Source organism: Odontesthes bonariensis, chromosome 10 (genome assembly GCF_027942865.1).
Source record: "Odontesthes bonariensis isolate fOdoBon6 chromosome 10, fOdoBon6.hap1, whole genome shotgun sequence".
Taxonomy (NCBI): Eukaryota; Metazoa; Chordata; class Actinopteri; order Atheriniformes; family Atherinopsidae; genus Odontesthes; species Odontesthes bonariensis.
Window position 1 is genome coordinate 20,467,575 of NC_134515.1, and position 21,657 is coordinate 20,489,231.

The 21,657-nt window shown below is 43.1% G+C and overlaps 4 protein-coding genes, 3 non-coding genes and 1 pseudogene across 8 annotated transcripts; 4 read left to right on the top strand and 4 right to left on the bottom strand.

Annotated features, from left to right (window-relative positions):
* The first annotated feature begins 862 nt into the window (after positions 1-862).
* On the top strand, positions 863-4,413 carry fkbpl (FKBP prolyl isomerase like). Of its 2 annotated transcripts, none has more exons than XM_075475679.1 (4): positions 863-991; positions 1,748-1,906; positions 2,012-2,292; positions 3,593-4,413. In XM_075475679.1, exons 2-4 carry the CDS (start codon positions 1,750-1,752, stop codon positions 4,247-4,249), a joined length of 1,095 nt encoding a protein of 364 aa, XP_075331794.1. In that variant the 5' UTR covers positions 863-991; positions 1,748-1,749; the 3' UTR covers positions 4,250-4,413. The 2 variants fall into 2 exon arrangements, with proteins under 2 accessions (XP_075331794.1, XP_075331795.1); XM_075475680.1 differs by having other exon boundaries at positions 2,015-2,292.
* Positions 4,414-4,560: 147 nt separating this feature from the next.
* On the bottom strand, positions 4,561-4,633 carry trnaf-gaa (transfer RNA phenylalanine (anticodon GAA)). Its single transcript has one exon. It is a non-coding gene; the product is annotated as a tRNA-Phe (tRNA).
* A 1,133-nt stretch (positions 4,634-5,766) lies between these two features.
* Positions 5,767-7,334, bottom strand: ebp (EBP cholestenol delta-isomerase). The gene is made up of 5 exons (XM_075475681.1): positions 7,184-7,334; positions 6,721-7,024; positions 6,595-6,631; positions 6,364-6,494; positions 5,767-6,265 (listed from the first exon to the last, which is right to left on the bottom strand). Exons 2-5 carry the CDS (start codon positions 7,022-7,024, stop codon positions 6,048-6,050), a joined length of 690 nt encoding a protein of 229 aa, XP_075331796.1. The 5' UTR covers positions 7,184-7,334; the 3' UTR covers positions 5,767-6,047.
* Positions 7,335-7,863: 529 nt separating this feature from the next.
* On the bottom strand, positions 7,864-7,935 carry trnah-gug (transfer RNA histidin (anticodon GUG)). The gene has a single exon. It is a non-coding gene; the product is annotated as a tRNA-His (tRNA).
* Positions 7,936-8,693: 758 nt separating this feature from the next.
* On the bottom strand, positions 8,694-9,850 carry LOC142390289 (uncharacterized; annotated as a pseudogene).
* Positions 9,851-12,117: 2,267 nt separating this feature from the next.
* trnae-uuc (transfer RNA glutamic acid (anticodon UUC)) lies at positions 12,118-12,189 on the top strand. Its single transcript has one exon. It is a non-coding gene; the product is annotated as a tRNA-Glu (tRNA).
* A 332-nt stretch (positions 12,190-12,521) lies between these two features.
* vma22 (vacuolar ATPase assembly factor VMA22) lies at positions 12,522-15,170 on the top strand. The gene is made up of 5 exons (XM_075475683.1): positions 12,522-12,764; positions 13,282-13,385; positions 13,460-13,569; positions 13,670-13,861; positions 14,542-15,170. Exons 1-5 carry the CDS (start codon positions 12,528-12,530, stop codon positions 14,739-14,741), a joined length of 843 nt encoding a protein of 280 aa, XP_075331798.1. The 5' UTR covers positions 12,522-12,527; the 3' UTR covers positions 14,742-15,170.
* Positions 15,171-15,527: 357 nt separating this feature from the next.
* LOC142390291 (zinc finger BED domain-containing protein 4) lies at positions 15,528-19,812 on the top strand. The gene is made up of 5 exons (XM_075475684.1): positions 15,528-16,023; positions 16,303-16,563; positions 16,680-16,939; positions 17,030-17,618; positions 18,425-19,812. Exons 1-5 carry the CDS (start codon positions 15,874-15,876, stop codon positions 19,265-19,267), a joined length of 2,103 nt encoding a protein of 700 aa, XP_075331799.1. The 5' UTR covers positions 15,528-15,873; the 3' UTR covers positions 19,268-19,812.
* Positions 19,813-21,657: the final 1,845 nt, after the last annotated feature.

A 21,657-nucleotide genomic window follows, 5' to 3' on the forward strand; every position in this document is an offset into this window, starting at 1 on the left:
AACTTACATGTGATGTGCTCTGTGGTCCACTTTATGTGAAATTGTTGAAGTGAGAGGGACCCCTACTGGAAAGTCATGCTTCTGAACAAATTTACTGAGACAAGTTTTGACATTACCCATTGATTTAGCGTGCCGCCTTCCTACCTTTAATTGCTGTTCCTTTTGTGTTCAATTCTGCTGCTCATTTAATTGTAAAAGTTAATGGTACTAATTGTTTTCATTGACAAACTTATTGAATTACTCTTCCTTGATTCATAATTTCTTCACAATTTATTTTCTAAATCCTGAGGTATTGAATTTATGACACTACAACACAACTTCAAGCCCATAACTGTGAAAGCACCAGCTATAACCACCAACTTTATTGTTTTTAAGTGTGTTTGAGGTGAGTGAGTTTTGTGGAATGTGAACAAATTTCCCTCAAATATTTTAATAACTTATCTAACCCACAACTACACTTATGCTGCCAAACTGTCCAGAGGGATACAGCTGTGGACAGTACATGACAGCATGTAGAAATCAGATGAGAAAAATGCATTTGCACATATCTGACATGGACCTTTTTTTTATAGTGTGCACATGTACCGAAGACTGCTTACACTGTCTCAATCATCTGGGTCTTGTTGTGTCCATCTGCAGGAAAAGGGAGAGAAGTGCTTTTATTCCAGAATGAAGATATGTCTGACTGCATCTGAAGGCTACAATATTTCTGTCAGAGAGAAAAAAAAAGAAGCATTTTGCCAAGAACGTTGTCAAGAAACTTCATTACAATCGGAATGGTCCAAGCCTCCGGTGTTGTAGGTGGCGGTGGCGCTGCTCTCAGTAACGCTGGCAACCAGCTTCCAACACAACGAAGAAGAACAGGAGCGCCATCAGGAAGGCGAAGAAGAACGCGGGAACTACTTTTTTTGTTGTTGTTTTTGTTTCTTCTGTACCCATCTGTAGATTCATTGCTTTGTCATTGATGGGATTACTGGCAGTTGTGTACGGGGTAAGGTGGATGCTATGACTCACCTGTGAGAGTTAATTGTTGCTCGTGTCATGCAGACTAATTAGATGCACAGTGTCGGCACGACAGCCATCTAATGCTCGAGTATTACGATGTTACCAATCAAGTATTGTGTATAGATAAATAGCATTTAGCCCGTCACACCACGTACGCAAAGGCACAATCAAAATAGTGCATCTTTAACGGGTAATACTCAGTATGAAAAACCCCGTCCTAACTGTCTCTGTTTCCTTAACATCAGCTGACTATTAGCTTGATTATGTTAGATTTATTAGACGATTTTAACTTGATTTCGAGTGCTTCAAAACTGAAGGTCTACGGGTTTCATTTTGTCTTAACAGAGACGTTTATTCATCTGCAAAGTTACGAACTACATTCGCTTTGCAGACGAGCGTCGGAGTTAGTTAACCTCACAGATTTGGAAAATAAATTCAAAAATGAGATGATAGAATGCCCACCGTGTATCGCTGAACTGTTGTAGGCCTCAACAAACTGTGGAAAAAGATGTTAAAGATGATGTTTTAGAAGCTAAAGTCATTTTTTGTGTGTTATCCCGTCAAAATATGGTATTGTTACCTATTATTTGGTCTCAAATGCAAAACTAAGCTTGGATTATTCTCTTACAAATCAGCAGCTCCAGTTTTCAAATATGTGTATTGTGATGTGCATTAAGGTGGATGTTTGATCATCAATGTGTGATCATCTTTCATTAATGTTTGAATGTTTTTATGAGCCTAGTGATGGAACGTGCTCACCTTCTGGATACACGACATGGTAATGGTGATCACGATGGCGTCGACGTCACCTCATGGGTGTCGGTGTGTCCCCGAGGCCTCTGGAGGGTCCGGCGAAAACGAATACACAAGCAAACGGCTTCTAGTTCTGGAGATGTTACGTGTACGATACTGTTCTAACCTTTACCTGTTCCTTTTCAGCACCTTCTCCTCAGAATAGAATTTGTGTAGTATCCTAATTCACATAATGTCTCTTTGTTTCCTCCAGCAGGTTCATCCGATTTTTGTCCAAAGCTGGGCTCACTGTGTCAGGTCCGAGTGCAGCTCAGAGCTCACGTGGAAGACTCGGGTGGCTCGGTGTCTGAAAAAAGAGGTGAAAAGTTGTCAGTCACTGACGCTACAGAATTAGTATCCGCACCCTTTCTCAGGTGCCAAGACACTGTGCTACAGACCCCATTGGGTGACTGGACAACGCTGAGGCTCGGGGAGGGCGAGTGCGATGTCACAGAGACATGTTTGGAGGGGATGAGAGCCGGAGAGACATGTGAGGTAAGAGTGTATTGATATGTAATTCAGCGTTAACGTATGTCAGCCTTCCGTATCACAACCTCTTGCAAAATGTGGCCACACTTGAGGGATGTTTTTTTTGTTTTTTTTTTAAATAAGAAATAAATCGCAAATATATTACCAAAAAAGTTACTGCTGAATATTCTGCATACCTAAAACATACCTCCTCTGGCTTTTATGGCGACTTAAATTCTTTGGACTTGACTAATAAAAAAAAATAGTCTTCATCAATCAGGTTTCAGCTTTCTTGTAAAGCTGCTGACAGATCAGTTTTGCGTGATGGAGCCTTGTTATGGATCTTTTTTTTTTTTCTCCCCAATATCCACCATAAATTCTCAACCACATGGAGATCCGCACTATTTTCTGGCCATGTCATTGAGTTCGTAGGTCTTTCCTGAAGAAAAGTTTGAACGCTGTGCCCTGCGGCAAGATGTATTATCACCCTGAAACAGCCATCTTATCTCATCCTTTACCTGGCGTCAACCCCACATAATCAACGATTGTGACAGTTGGCTTGTTTTCTTTAGGCTGTCGTCTTTATACGGTACGTTTCATTGGATCTCTGTGGCCCTCTGTGAGCTTGTTTTCTTCTGTTTAGGAGTTAGTTAGGGTTTGTGTTTCTGTCGTTGTGCATTTTCTGTTTCAGGACATATTGCGTTGAGTTTTCTGTCCTGACGCTTTGACGTCTTCCTCGATCAGCCTTGTTCCCGCTCTCTCATTTGTTTGCACTTGTTCCAAATTTTTGGCCCAACTCTTGAGTTGAATTGCCTTTGTGAAGAAGTGCAGCAGATTGTTAAGCTCTGCAAACGCTCTCTCGACAGCAGAGTAATTCCCAAATGACAAGGTGATTCTATCATTTTCCCTCAACTCCATCTGTAGAAAAAAAAAAAAAAATTATTAAAATCGTTTCGGATCATATCTGTGTTTAATTTTTTACAAACTTAAAAAAAGCTGAATGAACGTCCTTCAAGATGCAAGAGGTTGTATTCTGTTACATTTTTGTGATACTGAAAGCAAATTTAGGGACATACTGATCAAATCACTTATTGTGACTTTTACATAAGAGTACAATATATTGTAACCAGTACTTACACTGAAAAACACTGTTGTACTAGCAGTACCACCCGGTTCCAAACCCTTAAACTCAAAGTTTAAGGCCACTTGTACGAGTCCGGTTTGCCTGCTGAATATTATGTGAAAGTGTTGGGTGGAGTCAAAGTTGACTCTCTCATGATACGGTCGAACCTGATGATGCAGTCCTGGTTTGTGTTTTGCTACTCAGATACAACTTACTCCGTTTGGAAATGGACAAGATGCCTCCGTTTCCCAGCCTTCAGAAGGGAACCTTCCTTTATGTGCGACTGTTGAACTCCAAGTTTTCACACAAGGAAAAGAATCCTGGGAGATGTCTGCTGGTGAAAAATGGGAGTGGGTCAAGTCACACAAGGAGAGGGGAGGAGTGAGATTCAGGAGTGGGGATGTTTGGGGAGCTGCAGACAGCTACAGCCGGGCCCTCAAACTCCTCGTCCCTCTTTGTGGCCTCTTTAGAGATGCAGAGAAAAAAGGAGAGGAGCAGAGAGACACAAACACTACTGACGAAACGCAACAGCTCCCTTCAGTCGGTGAATTCAAAATCATCAAAGCGGAGCTTCACTCAAACATGTCTCTGTGCCAGCTGAAACTGAACCAACCGGAGCAGGCTAAGGCAAGTTCTGCTAAAGCCACTCAGCTGGATCCTGGTGCTGCTAAAGCCTGGTACCGGCTGGGCCAGGCCTGCCAGATGCTGAATGAGCTGGAGGAGGCCAAAGGGGCGTTTGTGAAACTGCTGGAGCTCCAACCAGAACTACCTCCTGCTGTAAAGGCACTTAAAGATATAATTAGTAAAGAGAAAGAGAGAAATGCACAACTAGGACTGAGACTCAGCAAAATGTTCAACTGAAGATGGACTAAAAATCAGCAGCAATTGAATGTTTTACTCATGATTAACCATTAAATCGAAGTGCATTCACAACACAAGCCCTCAATCTGTAGATGTTTGTTTTTCTCCCTTTTCTGTGCTGCCTGAATGTAACTTTAAAGAAATAAACTCAAGCAAAATCTTCATTGTCGAGTCTTTATTTCAGCTAAAATGAAGTGGTGGATGAATTTGATCATTGGAGTCGTTGAATTAGCCAAGAAAAAAAAAAGCATTTTCCAAATGCAGCCACAAGATGTCGCGTCTTTCAGCGAAGATGTTAGCCGACATCAAAATGCCGAAACCCGGGATCGAACCAGGGACCTTTAGATCTTCAGTCTAACGCTCTCCCAACTGAGCTATTTCGGCGTGTTGAGGGTGCGGCTCTTTGCTGTTTATAAACCAAAACTAAGTGGTCATAAGTGGGTAGGTGATATAAATAGTCAGGTTCACTGTGTACAAAAATGTACTTGATGGAGAATATTTGAAAATTCAAAGCCGTCTCCAAGGATGCACTAAAGAAATCCTAGCAGAAAGTAAAGTCACATGGCATAGAGGCTGTTACTCTAATGCTACCCACCAGACAAAGCTGCAACGATCCAGAGACCGCTTTGAACGTACAATGTCCACTGGAATAAAACGTGGCTGTAAAAGATCCAGTACAGAAATGGAAGCCAGTGAACCAGGACCCTCTGCAGATTCCAAAAATGTATAGGTCAACAAATCCCCCAAAAATTCCCACAAAAGTACACAGTGAACCTGACTAGTATGGCGTTCTGAGGTTCATTTTCGTGATCCCATAGTTTACGTACACAAGCTGTGGGCCTTTATGAAAAGATAAAAGGAGAGAGACTTGAAAAGAGAAAAAATATCTCATGAAATAACAGGTAAAATGGCTTTGTGTGACACAATCACCATGAAAAATGTGAGGTACGTTTTGCACCGACTGGTACAATCACAAGTATGTGTTTGGGAAATATCTAGAGGGAAACTTTCATCTGATTTGAACTGCAACAGTACTATTCAGTCATGGTTATACATTTTGGCATTAAAATGTCTTCAAATCTTAAAGCATATCTTGGCTCTCTACATGTCCAGCAGTGGAACGCAGCTGCATACAGTTAATGTCGTCTGTACAGAATTAAAGCTGACTACTTACCTTTTCTTTATATACGTTTTGAATTTTAGATGGATATACTTTTTCATCCAACAGGAAATTCAGGCATCCAGTAGCTTATGTGAATTACACACACATACACACTAAATAGACTACACAAAATAACAGTATAAAAAGTAAACAGCAGTACTTTAGATACTTTGGAAAAAAAATGATGACTGCATCTAGGAGAGAAATGCTCCAGTTTCTTACCGCTATGATTTATCTCATTGCTTTAATTAGGCTTACTTACTTAACTAGTTTAGTAAAAATTAAGAAATCCAAGTAGTCCAATAAATCAAACAACTGACAGAAAATCAGAAAATATTATTTTTAATATTGCCAGATGTTTTACAAACCATTCAGCCAGTCTGAAATTCAGAATTCAGTTCAGTTGTGAAGCTGTGATGTGCAAAATATAAAAACAAAATGAAGTCGGCATGACAGAACACCTGATTTATTCATTTTTATTATTGTAAAAAGTAAGAGAAGAAGGCTGCCATAAAAATAAACTCTTTATAATTCTGTAAATGACATTCAAAATTTACAAAAACGATTGAAAGGAAGTTGTCTTGTGTCCTGTAATCTGCGCCCTTCAGTCCCACAGTCCGCTCTGCCTGTTGCTGCTCATTTACTCTTAGTCTTCATCTTTGTGTTGTCTGCGTGTGCTTGGCCTGCTGACAGCTCTCTCCACGCGTCCACGATGAGCGCCAGCGGTATGACGATCCACAGCACATTCATGAACACAAAGTAGAACCAGAAGTAGATTGGATGTCCTAACTCGCTGTGAGCATAACCATCTCTGTGCTCCGTGAAAAAGTAAAGCACTGCTCCGTACAGCTGACCTGGAGTCAGAAAGGGGAATATACGGAATGGGAAACAACCTCTAAGCATGGTGGAAAAGGAAATATTGTATCTTGCAAACTTTTTAGTAACTTCTTACCTAATGAAATGATGAGCTGCAGAACAAATCTGTAGGGCTTATTAGTTAAAAAGGAATATACGGCCCAAAAGCTGAAAGGACCCCAGAACCAAGCAGTCACAGTCTCCATACAGACAGTGAAGTTATCAGCACTAGACAGAAAAGAAACACAAGTTGCAGCTTTAATAACAGTTTTGTCTGTTCTTTAGGGGGTGGGGGTGTCAGAATTATTCAGTGCAGAAATGTACTCACATTACATATCTGCTGTCTCCTTTGGAATACTCTTTCCCTGGGAGAGAAGAATAGAAAACACATTGAACACTGCACCATCACAGTTTATGCGATTCTTGTGAAAAAGTTGCCTCTGTTGGTACTCACAGAGCTGTGACAGGAAGCTCTGGTCCCCGGGAATGATATCATAATACAGTGAGAACCAGCCCTCAATGACACCATGGATGAAACCACAAACTGCAAACCAGCAAATGGCCAGACGTCTCCACGTTCCCAGCCTGCCAGTGGCCCCTGTGATCAGCCATGTTGCAAGCAGAAACACTCCAGACACAGAAAAGAGAAATAAAAGAATCTCCGACATGGACCGGTCATTGGCCACATAAGTGGGAATCGACAGGTCCCGTGGCCAGTAGGGGTGAAGCGATCCTTTTGCTGAAGAGACGTCCATCATCTATTGAAGCCAATCGGATATGCGCTCGTAAAAACGTACATTACAAACTTAAAATTGATATAACAGTGTGATATTAAGTATTAAATGCGTAGGCCAGTTTAAGTCTGTCATCTGTCAGCCATTAGTCTCCATCACAGTTATCTGTGATATTGCACTTACCAGTGATGCTATCAATATGGGTGTCAAGCCGCGCAGTTTAACCTTTGAGATTATTCGATTTTTGTCCTTTTTCTATTAACAAAGAGAAAAATGACATATACCAGATCAACTCTTCATGTGCATATAAACTCAAACACGGAACTCTGCACAGACTGGTGCTGTTACTGGAGATTACAAATACCAATCAGACATCTGTATTCGTACAGCTAACGGCACATGCGATCTGCTGTCTCTGTTGATTGGCTCGTTGTCTCGGAACATTGACGCCTGGCCTTGGTAAGCACCAATGAACAAGCGCCTCTCACTCCAAAAGACCCTCCTCTCAAATGGGGCAAAGTGACAAAATATTAACAATTGGTAAAGTGTGAATCTGGACCATAATCACGGGAGATAATGGCTTTAAAAATGCTCATTCGATATGTCAAATCTTGCACTTGACCGTAAGAATATAGAGCCGAAATCTGAATAGTTAGAGGCCAGAGTGGTGTAAAAAGATACTTATATTACTCTCGGGTAGAGGCAACATACTTATTGTTCAGGGAAAGTGAGCAGCTAAGACAAATGTCACCTGCAATCATTAGCTGTATGAAATACTACACTGTCATACAATTCTATCAGTTATGACGAAGACAAAACTAGAAAAAAAGTGATCCACCCAAGCCGTGTCAGGGTATCATCCCTGCCGTGACCCGGATTCGAACCGGGGTTGCTGCGGCCACAACGCAGAGTACTAACCACTATACGATCACGGCGAGCTACTGGGGGATATGGTGTCATCTGCACAGAACACACTCTTTCAAGCTGCATTAACGGGCATTCTGTATGTTATAATGCAGCCAATGGAGCTGGCTGTTTCAAATTTTGAAAGCAAAGATGACCTTTCTGACACCAAATAAACTGTCTCCTGTCTCATTTGGAGTGCTATTTCCCTTGAAGAGAAAAACATAAAACATATAGATCTAAAATACAATGCACTGACAATAAGCTAGGTCGGGTACATTATAAACACACTAATTCCAACCGAAATAACTGCCAGCGGTAACGATAGCTTTGCTGTCCTTTAATTAAAAAATTGATACCTTTCACAAAATATTATGGTGCAAAAAAAAAAAAAAATCATGAAATGTTATATTTATAGACAAAGATGTGTAACAGCGCAGTAAACTATATGGTTAGCATGATAACTATCGCAAAGCGACTCCGGTCGGCCATGCTGGCAGGAGACGCTATTGGTTGCCTGGGGCAACGCCATCAGAACTTAACGGAGGCGCGCCAGATATCTTCCCGCATTTGTCATTTCGGCAGGACAGAGACGAATACAAAAAGAAAGAAAGCAATGCAGAAAGATAAGGCGAAAGAAAAGGGACCTTATAGGGACTTTCCAGTGGTATCACTTCAGTGTTCTTTTGCACTTAACTTTTCCTAGAGGTATATTGCATTCTGCACCTTGCGCCCTTATTTTTTCCTGTTCTGTTAATAAACATTGTTAAGCCATATAAAGTTGTTTCAAGCATTTATTTCAAACAAATTAAAAAGTAATGAACAATGAGGAATGAACTCAAACAACACTTTTGCACATGTTCGTTAAGGCACAGCAAACAGTGACAATCTTATCTAAAGGCATTAGGTTTTCACCCTCACATTTGAGCAGCATGTGCACAGGTACAGTTGAATGTAAAAATCTGAATTTGTTGCGCACAACACCAATCACCCTCTCTACGTGAATTGAGATGTGCTATGGCCCTAGGCTCCTCCACATCTTTCGCCTCCAGCTGTGCACGACCCCTTGTGAATGTAGGTATTTTCACTTCAGCACACATCATACCCACACTCTCTCTTATATTAAAGCCCCTATCTGCCAGCACAATGTCACCTGGTAACAGTTTGTTCAGAAAACCACTTTAATCAGTTATATGCTTGTCACTTGTGCGCCCACCCCACACGTTAGATATGAAGGAAATGACACCCTGGGGCGTGATCACAATTAGGTATTTCATGGTGTATTCGTGTTTGTACTGAGAGAAAGTCTGTGCCCTTGACAGTACATTTGAGGGTTTCTCGAACACCTCGAAGCAGTCCACAATGGCAGCCACATTTTTCCCAAATGACTCCACAAACTCGTGTGGCATACTGGTCAATAAGCATTCCCTGCTTGGCCAGAGCACCAATGGACTCAGCTGTGCGTACATCACTCCAAGGGTATGGTGAAAGGCATCGGCGACTGTTGTCCTGTGTACTCTAAACAGTTGGCTGAGGTGCTGTGTTGGCAGGTCTAGTCTGAGGCGCATTAAAGTCAATAGGACAAGCTGGAAGGGTGAGAGCTTCTGCATCCGACCTTGAGGCAGATATGGAGTGAGGGTGAGTAGAAGTGTCTGGAACAATGCAAAGTTTGGAAGCCCCATGTAATAATTCACTGTGTTATCGTCACCACTCAGAAAGTTCTCATTCATCCGATATTCATCAAGCTCCCTCTTCAGCTCTCTGTTTTCTTCCATAAGACTGTTGATAACATCTCGTCTAGATGTGCAGAGTCCACATCCCATGTCCTGGGCTGGCGATGGCGGCTGCTGCTGGTCCTTGGCTGGCGATGGAGGCTGCTGCTGGTCCTGGGCTGGCGATGGAGGCTGCTGCTGGTCCTGGGCTGGCGATGGAGGCTGCTGCTGGTCCTGGGCTGGCGATGGCGATGGCGGCTGCTGCTGGTCCTGGGCTGGCGATGGCGATGGCGGCTGCTGCTGGTCCTGGGCTGGCGATGGCGATGGCGGCTGCTGCTGGTCCTGGGCTGGCGATGGCGATGGCGATGGCGATGGCGATGGCGATGGCGATGGCGATGGCGATGGCGGCTGCTGCTGGTCCTGGGCTGGCGATGGAGGCTGCTGCTGGTCCTGGGCTGGCGATGGAGGCTGCTGCTGGTCCTGGGCTGGCGATGGAGGCTGCTGCTGGTCCTGGGCTGGCGATGGCGATGGCGGCTGCTGCTGGTCCTGGGCTGGCGATGGCGATGGCGATGGCGGCTGCTGCTGGTCCTGGGCTGGCGATGGCGATGGCGATGGCGGCTGCTGCTGGTCCTGGGCTGGCGATGGAGGCTGCTGCTGGTCCTGGGCTGGCGATGGCGGCTGCTGCTGGTCCTGGGCTGGCTGCTGCTGCTCCAGATGCTGGGTCCTGCGCTGTACTTGCCGCTGATATCGCGCTACATCTGTCTCTTTAACATAATTGTGGCCTAATCGCAGGGATGATGTCCAGTCAGGATGGTTCTCCAACATCTCATATGATGGCTTACCTACAACAGAATAAATAGTTTATGAAAAATCTATGCAATCAATGGCAAACCCATCACAGAACACATGCAAAATAAAGATAAAGCCTGAGAGGGTAACGCTGCTCATGGTATGACAAAAGGGCTGAGGGGGTACACATTAGCCACATTAGGGGGTAGTTAACATTAATTTTCGAAGAGGCAACAGTTCGCTAGTTAGCTAGGCAGCAACGGTAAAACAACGGTTGCAACAACATAAGGTAACTTCGTAGCTTTAAGAGACCACAACATAAAGAGATTTTTAGAGAACGTACCCGAGTGAAAATGCAGAGAACACACTCTCATCGACGGAGGGGTGCAATCGAAAGTAAGGTCCTTTCTTCTTATTGCAGCCAACCAAGCAACCCAGCGTCTCCTCCTCAGGTCAGACATCTGCTCTCCCTGATGCAGCATCCATTTAGGAAACCTAAAAAAATGTATTTCGTTGTTCCTATGTTTCCCAAACGTATTATGTGAGGTACTGGAACAGTTCTTCACACAGCAGTGATTTCCAGGCATGTTCTTGCAATTCCGCACTGTTTAAACTTACTGATTTTAAAACACACGCGTACACTGTAAACGAACGGAGAGAATGGCGTTTTCACGCTAGCATCCTGCCAACATGGCGGATAGGGGCGGGGCTGTGTACTATGATGACAACTCCTCATTCTAACGTTAGTTAGAGACGGTCTATGGAAATATTTGATTTTGCACAAATGACCGATACTAGTAACTCCTAGAACTCCAATTGGCTTGAATCGGACTTAAGTGCCTTGAGATGACATTTTTGTAATTTGGCGCTACCAGAGGTGTCAAGTAACGAAGTACAAATACTTCGTTACTGTACTTAAGTACACTTTTTAGGTATCTGTACTTTACTCCATTACTTATTTTTCTGCCTACTTCTGACTTCTACTCATTACATTTTCACACAAGTATCTGTCCTTTCTATTCCTTACATTTTCAAAACAAACAGCCTCGTTACTCTTGGCTTCAGTTTAATGATTATGTATTTCATGTAATATGTGCCAATACAGTCCAATACAGATCAGTGGCGCCATCCACACCAAGTGAGAACAAGTGTAATTGGATGAATAATATAACGCAAACACTCATCGGTTAGGCTATTCGTCAAATTTGTGCTGACACACAAGGAAATCGTCATTCGTCAGAAGAAAGCAGGTGTTCTACAAACTGCGAACGCAAAGCTGCGCGAAGTGTGTGCCACGCCACAATGTGGGATTCAGAAAAAGATGGCGAAATGTCTGAAAGGTCGGACACAGGCGAAAGCGTATCGGGAGATGGAGACGGAGACCAACAAGACCTTCCTCATCCTTGGCCCAATGTTTTTTTTTATTTAAAGGTTACTTTATACTTTTATACTTTAAGTAGGTTTTGGAGCACATACTTTTTCACTTTTACTTGAGTAAAGAGGTCAAGTTGATACTTCAACTTTTACCAGAGTGTTTTTAAACTGCAGTATCTATACTTCAACTTAAGTAACAAATGTGTGTACTTTTGACACCACTGGGCGCTACATAAATAAACTGAATTGAATAGTAACAAAAACTAGAAAGCAAAACCGTGAATACCTATACCTAAATACCTAATATATAATGGTATATATACTGGTTAGCACATACAGTCCCATATGGTCTAGCGGTTAGGATTCCTGGTTTTCACCCAGGCGGCCCGGGTTCGACTCCCGGTATGGGAACTCACTTTTTTCCTTGTGGGATACTTTTTTTCCGTTTGTGTTCCGAAATAAATTTTGTATTTACATTATCTAATTCATGAAAATGTTCTACATTCACCTACTGGTGTCGTTGCAAGGTAGATTATTAAAACTGACTACATTTAACTGTAAAATTAAGTTGAGGTCATGTAAAGTTTACAGTTTACAAATTATACAGTGCATGTATATTTATGATTGAATATAAAATTACTGTTACATCTTCAGAACCGTAGTCGACTTATTATTTAGATATATGTTCCTTTCTGCCAACCAGAGACAGTAACACGTGATATATGTCAAGTAACTTCGTGTGTCACGTGATGCTACACGGAAGCAGAGGACTCTTCGCTGGGTCTGCCTTTGGTTTACTGTATACATCCATGGTTTATCCTAACGACGGTCAAGACAGCGAAGCGCTTTGCTTACAAGGAATCGACATGGGTGTATCAGAAGTAGACGAGTCTCGTCTGTTACTGGACGAAAAGCTGCTCGGATTCATGGACCAGCTCGAGTTACTGGAGGAGAAACGAGCCACTCTCAACTCTCTCATCGAGCAGGTAGAGCTTATCTGTGATGTCTTTAAAGCCTATTTTCAAGACTCATGTATCTATATGTGTATTTGCAAATGTTTAGATTTAGCATAACTGATTGTGAATACATACTCCTTTGGGAGCAGAGCTTTTGAATCGTTCTGTTTATAGACTTTAGCTGCTAACCAAATGTTTGCCAAATAAATTCGCTATTTCCACATTGTTGAAGGTTGAAACTTTTTGTGTTTGTGTATTCATGCATCTATTTTAATTGTAGTAACTATTTCAAAAGTAACGTGCCTTTTAATCTTGCTTCGATTAATTTTCTGTTCCAGCATTTTTATTTTCTTTTAACTCTTTGCCAAGATTTTGTTATGTATCTTAACCCGGCCTCGTATGTTTCTTTCAGAATGGGTGTGCAGTGCACCCTAACATTTACTAATCTCCTGTTCAGCCCATTCGCCGATGGCTATGGTTATTTTTCTGTCTCGCAGTTTTATATTTTGACGGCTCTTATTTCTCTGAATGCTCTTCCTATATTTAGGGGTGGTTTTCCATGACCCAGGCACGATATTCCATGGGAAACAAGCAAGTATCTGCCCTACAGTATGCGAGTGAGATGGAGCCACTTGTCTGCGTTCATGTTAGGTGAGAAATGGGAAACGAATTATCGCACACTTGGGGTTTTTATTATTTTTTTAACATTTGCTTGTGTGTTACAGAACACTGGACGGTGGTGAGGTGGATTTCTGCGCCGAAAGATCCACACAAAAGTGTAGAAAAGAATCAAAAGATCAAGCGTCTGTGGAGGATGTTGGACCCTGTGAAGAAGGTGATGTGGTGTTGAAATGTTCCGTGGTAATATATCTAACAGAAATTAAAAAGATGAAAAAGAAAAAAAAAAATCAACATCATGCTATTTGTTTTCTCAGGTGTCAGGCGAAGAAATAAGTCGAAAAAGGATATTGCAGAAGAAAAGGCAAGGGAGGACGCGAGTGCTGACAAAGCTCGTCAGGGAAATCCAGTCAGGAAAAGAGACCAGGACCCTCGGCAAGATCCACTGAAATGGTTTGGGATTTTGGTGCCGCAGCCTCTTAAACAAGCGCAGTCGTCTTTCAAGCAGGGTATGATGTCAGATATCCAAGTCGATGTTTTGTTACGGCTTTTCTCCAAACCTAGTCTCTTTAAATTGATATGTGACTGCTTGTGGACACAATGAGTTTAAGCTTTCATTTTAACTTTGAGTGTATACTACTGCTGATATTGTTTTCTATTGGTTATTCTATATGTACATTAGTCTTCATTACATACAATTTAAATCAAAATGTAGCAAAATGCCATTTTGGCCATGAGAGCTTAATTTGCTACAGATTTATTTATTTTTTTAAAAGAGTGTCACACACTCTGTGGCTCCATGTCCATCCAAGTGTGTTGATCAATGTTTTGGCCTTTGGGCTCCCCTCAGTATCACTATACTGAGGCAACACTTTCTTGAAAGTTTTTTTTTTTTTTTTTTTAATGATTTGCTTCCAGTGATCAGCATTCCATTTGCTTTGGTGTGCTATACCTTTCTATATTTACAGCCAATGTCAAATTATGGTTTGTATTTAATTTATTTGCATGCAGGTAAGAACATTTATTGCACGCAAAGACGAAACCGGTTTGGATACATGTTTGTTTTAGAATTGTTATTTTATTGTGACTAGGTTCCTTTTTTATTTTTGCATGTGTGCAAGATGTGAGATGGGCAGTTATTTGTGTACTCCTAGTAAAAGCCCCCCTTCTATTTTCTGTCATATTGCAGTAATAGAGCTTTCTGCTGAGATTGCAGCGCTCCAGGTTGCAGTTTTGAACACCAGAGAGGAGCTGAAGCACAGCTTAAAAAATGAGCAAACTCCAGAGGAAAGACTCAGCAACTCTGCTGGAAAAGGTGGTAAAGTGAAGGACTCTACTGTGTCGGCGCAGGAGGAAACCAAAGGGCCCCCAGCGACAGAGAGTCAGTAGTTCATCAATGAGCTCAGCAGTGAACTCTTCTTGGTGGAAAAAAAATAAAAAAGTGTGAATCACAGGTGTAGCAGCCCGCTACTGCAGGATTTATCATCAAAAGATTAAATCCAATCTCATTCTGTACTTTTTACACCAATAAGCATGTAGCTTATTTTCAGGTGGATGTGTTTGTGAGCGCTGTATTTGAGGATTTTCTTTGTCTAAAATAAATGTGCTGTAAATTGTAACAGAGCAAACCGTAAATGTTCAGTCAACCCCCTTGGAATCACTACTTTAAAAAATGTGAATTACAAGTAGACGTTTGTTTAGATCCTCTGCTCACATGATAATGTCCCACTGTGTTACATCACTGTTAAATTATTTAAAGAATGCTGTTTCCAATTAGTATTTTATGTCATTTTATTAAAGGCTCTTTTATGTAATAAAGGAGGTTTTGGTGTCTTGTTTTTAAATGACATTTTTCAGTCGTGTTGTTTGTTTTATGTGAAGTGAATACTTTGAACTACTCAATGTATATATTCATAGCATAGGCCTATATACAAGCTTTGATTGGGATTTTATTTATTTAGAATATCTTTAATATGTGCAATTCAAACATCAAGATTAAGACAAAGCCGGTCTTAATTTAACATCGTTTTGGAAAACTGAAGCTATTTTTAACCAAGCAGCTTGAATGAGATCAGCCGAACTTAACCGGGAACTGTCGAAATAGGGAAATAAACTCCCGTTTATTATGTGTACTTCCTGGTCCAATTATAATAATGTCTGTGAGCCTCCATGAAGCCCACCGCTCTGCCTCCCCTTCACTTGCGTCCGAACGACGGACGGGAGTGCAGACAGCACGGATGTGGCCTCACCATTATATTTCTATGTTTCCAGCCATCTCGCAGCAGCTCCCGTAACCTGATTCTGGTCGATTTTGAACGAGCAAGCGACGCAAGTCCTTTAAATTCGTTTTCCCTTTGTCTGTGCCGTGACATTCTCATGTGAGATACCGGATTGGGATGTAAACACGCCGGCCTGCGCTCATGATCGGAGGCGAGGTGAGACTGATTCCTCAGACTCACGTTTCCTCCCCTGATAGCAAGTTGTTTTTTTTATCTCGGAGCGGAGGAACAGTCGGCTCCAAATGGCGTCAGTTTTGAAGGTTTCTATCCTGGATTACTTTAATATTGTGTTTGAAGGTGAGAATGGTAAAATCGAGTCCAACTGTAAGGCTTGTGGCACCAGAATCCAGGCGAAACGGAGCGTTACGTCAAACTTCGTTACGCATCTCAAGGTAATGCTTTCAAAAATAGAATGATTGTCTGTTGAAGAGAAAAAAGAACGAGTGATACGTAAAAGTCTTATTTTGTCTGCAGCAGCTGGAACAGCTGTCTCCACAGCATCTCTTTGTGTACTGCTGGCTCAGCTGTATGGAGCTGACCAAGTAAAGGCAGTCTGTTGCTTCTCTGCTCGGGGGAGATTAACCTATCTGTATCTGCTTTCACTGAAATGTACACAGCGATGAATACACTTGAATAACATTCTTATTCTCCTCTGTCTCTGCCCTATTCAGCGTAAGCACCCAGCAATGTATGATGACTTTGTGAAAAGGAAGGATATGAAGCGAGAGGGTTATCCAGCTGGCTCCCTGCACAGTTTCACCACCAATGGGGGAAACACCCGCTACTCTCTGCCCATCAGTACTGGAGGAGGAGGAGGAGGAGGAGGAGCAGGGGCAGGAGGAGGCGTTGGAGGAATGGGAGGTCTTGAGGGAGGAGCGGGAGGAGGCTCTGGAGGAGGGTTGACCAAGTTTGACAGACATGACCCTCGCCAGGTGCGCGTTCTAGTCCATTACCATTCAAGTAGCAGTCCTTACGAAACCCTGAAAGTGTTACTTACACGATTCATTGTGGCATGGCAATGAAATCAGAATGCATTTTGTCAATTCAGGTGATGATTTCTGAGGCGATAGCTAAGATGATTGTGCGTGATCTCCAGCCAGTGTCGGTAGTGGAAAATCAAGGCTTCAGAGAGTTGCTTCAGCTACTGGAGCCCCGTTATACTCCTGAGCCCCAGCACTACATCCAAAGCCAACTCCTTCCAGCTTACGCCTACCAGGCCCAACTTGCTACCCGTCAGGCCCTGGCGTCGGCACATGCTCTCAGTCTCAGCCTGGATCTCTGGAGGGGCTCATCTGGAGCCACTTCAGGGTAAGGAGGTAAAATGAACCAAAAACAGCAAAACAACAGCTTGGTTAGGTTCCCTCGCTAATGAGTCCTCTTCTCTTTCTTTCTCTTTAGGTACCTTGGTGTTACTTGTCATTTTCTTGCATCTGATTGGCAGATGCACTCGGCTCTCTTGGCGTGCCTTCCACTTACTGGTGGCAGCTCAGGGAGTCGCGTGCTTGCGGATTTTGATGAAGTTTGTCACTCTCACGGTGTGTCAGGGAGAGCATTTCGTGTCATTGCCGACCCATTCCCAAGAACAGCAGCAACAACAGTAAGGCCATGCTGTCTTCCGGGTTTCTCAGATCCACCTGGGCAAGATGGAGATGACCAAGAGGTGGTGGACAACGGCAACGAGGCAGAGCAAGGGATCAGGAATGGCCATGGTGATGTTGGAGAGGAGGGAGACTGGGAAGACTCGTGGGAGCAGGGTTTGGGTGTTTCTCGGTTAGACTGTTTCTCTCGCTCCCTGGAGCAGTGTGTCAGAGAGGGACTGCGCTCCTGTCCACAGATATCTTCCACGCTGGCCAAGGCTGCCTGTTTCTACCAATACATTACCTCTGCTGTGCCACCTGAAAAACTGAGCCAGGTGTTTGATAGGTTGATGACTGGAGGACCAGGAAATATCCCTGATACTGCAAGAGACTGGGCTGCTCAGCTTAAGGCAAGTCATTTTCTATTACCAAAGTCATGTTTGATGTGCAGGTAACTCATTTTCCACCCCCCATTTTTAGCATTTACACATTTCAAATTATGTATATGGTAACAATATCCCAACAAAGGTCATCTTAGGGCACTTTACAGAGAAAGGATCAATCTAGTTAAGTCAACTCAATCCAATTCAATATAATCAAATTCTTTATAATTGCATTTGTGTGACGTCAAGTAATAAAGTGTTGTCTCCATAAGGAAATCGGTGAATTGCATTGCATCTTCATTTCAAGTCAGTCCCCTGTCCCAAGCCTGCTCGGGGGATCGGGCAATAGTGAAGAGGAAAAACTCCTTTTATAACTAGGAGAGACCTCCAGCAGAGACAGACTCATGGAGGGTGGCCGCCTGCATCCAGTGTCTCATAGCACTATGATTAAAGGGATGGCTTACCTTATACAGGCCTGGCTGTCAGCTTTATCATAAAGCCAAGTTATGAGTTTTGAGAGGGTTTTTTACCCCCCAAACCCATATTGGAAGCTGGCTCCACAATTTTTAAGCCAAGCGGACGTCTAAACCTTACAGTCCTTACACACTGTAATGTAGATGTAAACAGATACAATGACAGTACCACTCAAAAGTTTCAATACACCTACCTGTGCGTGCAAACTAAAAAGAAGGGGTGTAAATGAAATGTGAACTGTGAACACTGTCATCCATAATAACATTCATTTATTAGACATATGCTTGCCTAGCTGTTTCTTTAAGAGCATGAAATTTAAATGTTTTTGATAAAAGTTATAATTTCTTGTTTTGATGAAGGTGCTTCGGCGATTGCTGGACTCAGTGGAGTTCCTGGAGGAGATGAGTGGTCCTGGGGAGCTGGTGCTGAGTAGCACAGAGCGAGCCCTGTTGATGGAGTTCACTGACACTCTGGAGCCCTTCACTGAGGCCTGGGATATGGTTCATGGAGACAGACAGACAGACGTACAGGCAGACAGACATGTGTCCATCAGCTTGGCTCTGCCCTGTGTCCTCGGCCTCCGTAAGCATCTCACTGAGACAACAACCCCCCACTGTCCCACCCTCCTGCTGGGCTTGAGCCAGGCTGTGGAGCGTCTGCTGGTCCCTATACTGGAGAACCCCCTCTACGTCACCGCAACCACCCTGGACCCCCAGTTCAAGCTCACATGGAGCAGCAACCCTGACTGGCACAGGCAAGTTCTCATTGAAGAGTTATCCAAACAATCCACAGCCTCCAGTCCAGTGGATCTCAACACAGACCTTCACCCTCAATCCCAGGTTCTTCCTGTCCCTGCACAGTCTCCAGTCTCCTCACTTTCTCGGCCATGCAAGCTGTTCTCTTTCATTAAGCAGAGACCCACAACTCAGGCTAAAAGCCTGGAGCAGGAGTTGGCTGTCTACCTACGCGAGGAACCCACAGATGAGGAGGCTTTGCATTACTGGCGTCGTAAAGCTATTGACTTTCCTTTGCTTGCCCAGGTGGCCAAAAGAGCATTTACCATACCAGCCTGTGGCACCGTGGTAGAGAGCATCTTCACTACAGCTGGGCGCCTTCTACTGCCAGAGAGAGGCCGTGTCTTACCAAAGAACCTTGAGACACTCATCTACCTCAAAGCCAACTACAGATTATTATGGACCTAAAGCTTAGAATCCAGCATTTCTTTTACTTAAATAGCAACTTGATGCTTTCATCTGAAATTGAAGTGACTTCTTGGATACAAAGCTCTGTTGCTCCTGAGGGAAACAGAGCTAGCATCATAATATAGTGCGGATACTGCAGCCCATTTAATAGGAGATTGAAAGAATCACAGTTTCCATTGTCAAGATGGATGTAGGTGTGGATTGCCTGCACACAGACTATCACACCACACACTGTTGACTGAGGGCTAAAAGCAGATCAATACTAAATCATTCACTCTGACGTTATTTTGCCTGATCAGGGTCTCTAGACAACCACAAAGCTCCTTCCTCTCTGTTTTCCCAACTTGAGACAGTTTCTGTCTACACCAGCCAACAATGACAAACTAACCAAATGGCCAATTATCGCATACTGTAGCATCTGATTTATTTTCACTTATGTACAATAATAATATTTGAAGGATGGCATCTACTGCTAAACAATATATTCCACTTGTTTTCCTCTATGTATGTATGTGTGTGTGAGTCATCACTGGGACATCATAATAAACGAGTTTCTCTATAAAAAGCTGTGTGCGGTTGGAAGACGTGAGTGTGCATGCTTTTGGAGAAAAGCTTAAATTTGCTTCACAAATCTAATTTTAAGCCATATTTTTTTTTCTCCTCAGAATGAAGGCCAGTTCCAATTCATTTTCATGATCAACATTTTTTTTTCCTCTTCTTTACATTTGAACTTTGAGGAGTTTGAAATGGGTTTGACCCTTTGTCCGCTCCAGAGAACTGGCAGAGAACAAGCGCTCGTGGCGTAACGGAGACTTCGCTTTGACTGACTTTGAAAAACTTTGAAGGAGGAACGGGGAATGCAGCAGTGTGTGTTTGCCTTTATCCAAGGACTCCATTAGACAGGGATGGGCCAGTGGGGAGGCAGGGTAATTACAATAATTCCATTAAAGTAAAATTTGAGTCAGCAGGCAGGCAGCTGTCATATCCTACATGGCCCCTTCTTCTCCATATAACCTCGACTCACAAACAAAGTACTAATGTACTGAGAAATTAAACGGATAAAACTAGGCTATTTTCGATTAATATGAAACCGCAAGCATCAAAATCAGTAAGTTTGAGAATGACCACCAAATTGCAAGAGAGCTTATCCACAGCAGAAACAGTGTAGCTGCTTTTGTTCATGCTTAAAAACCACCTTAGAACAGGTGTATAAATCTGTGGGAGATACAATAAGAATTCCCTCCTAGATCATAATGATCAAAGTTTGCTGTGATCTTAATGATTATCACACCAGGACGTGTCTGTGGATTTGGATGTGTTTCCAGATATCTGTGAGGATGTGTCAGTGCATTCATCTTTAAAGCATGTGTTGCCTGCTCACTCCCTGGGTGTGTTGTTGTTTGTTATTGTATGTGGAGCAGCTTGAAGCGTTGCTTCCCCCCCCCCCCCCCCCCCCCCGCCTCCCCTCCTCCTCGGGCTGTGACAGCTCATCTATTTGAGTTAGACGACTGGGCCGGGATGCAGTCCTTTTGGTAATTGCCTCTGAAATGAATTACTTGGCAGAGAGTGAGACTGAGAAAAGGGAGGAAATTGGAATTGAACTGCCCCCCCATCCCTCCTGCCCTCTCCCTCCTGCCTCAAGTTATTACATCTGCAGTGCAGGGAGACATTTTCCATCTGCACACAAATACACACACCCTTGCTGAACCAATTCCTCCCCTCCCCCACACAATGGCCTCGGCAGAGCACCATATTGATGCAGAGCGATTTCAGAGATTGATTGTTCATGGGCACATGCACAACAGACCACACTGCGCGGATGCACTTTTATTTACAGCACAGGGACAAACGCTTTCCTGCATTTGTTTGTGCTCCTGTGCTTCAATTATTCCCCTATTTGCAGTGCCCTTTAGATGGCCTTCCTAATGCCTAATGGGCTGCAGGTCTTGGCACAAACAAAAATGGTGTTCAGTATCTAGAACGCCTTGGTTACCCCATGAATACAGCCAAGCAATGTTTATTAATAACCTGCCTGTTGCTGGCCCGATGACAGCGAGAAAGCCCGGTGGATTAAAGAGCTACCACTGTTTCAGGCAACACATTTATAGAAAAAGCATTTTTTTTACTTCTCTTGTTTTGGCAACTGCTTAAAACGCTGAGGAAATTTAAGTCCATCTCTTACCTGTACTCCCCATGCAGCACATTTGTACTCGGTAATTTGTTGTCATTTAGCCTTTTAGCAGTTAGACCATGGAAAGGGGTGAGCGAGTTAACTGAGCGGCCTGCCCCCACGCTTGGCCAGACATGAACATGTTTTGACTCCTACCTCAACACACAATAGGGTCTATTTCTGTAAATGCACTAGGGTTATCACCCCACTTACATTGACT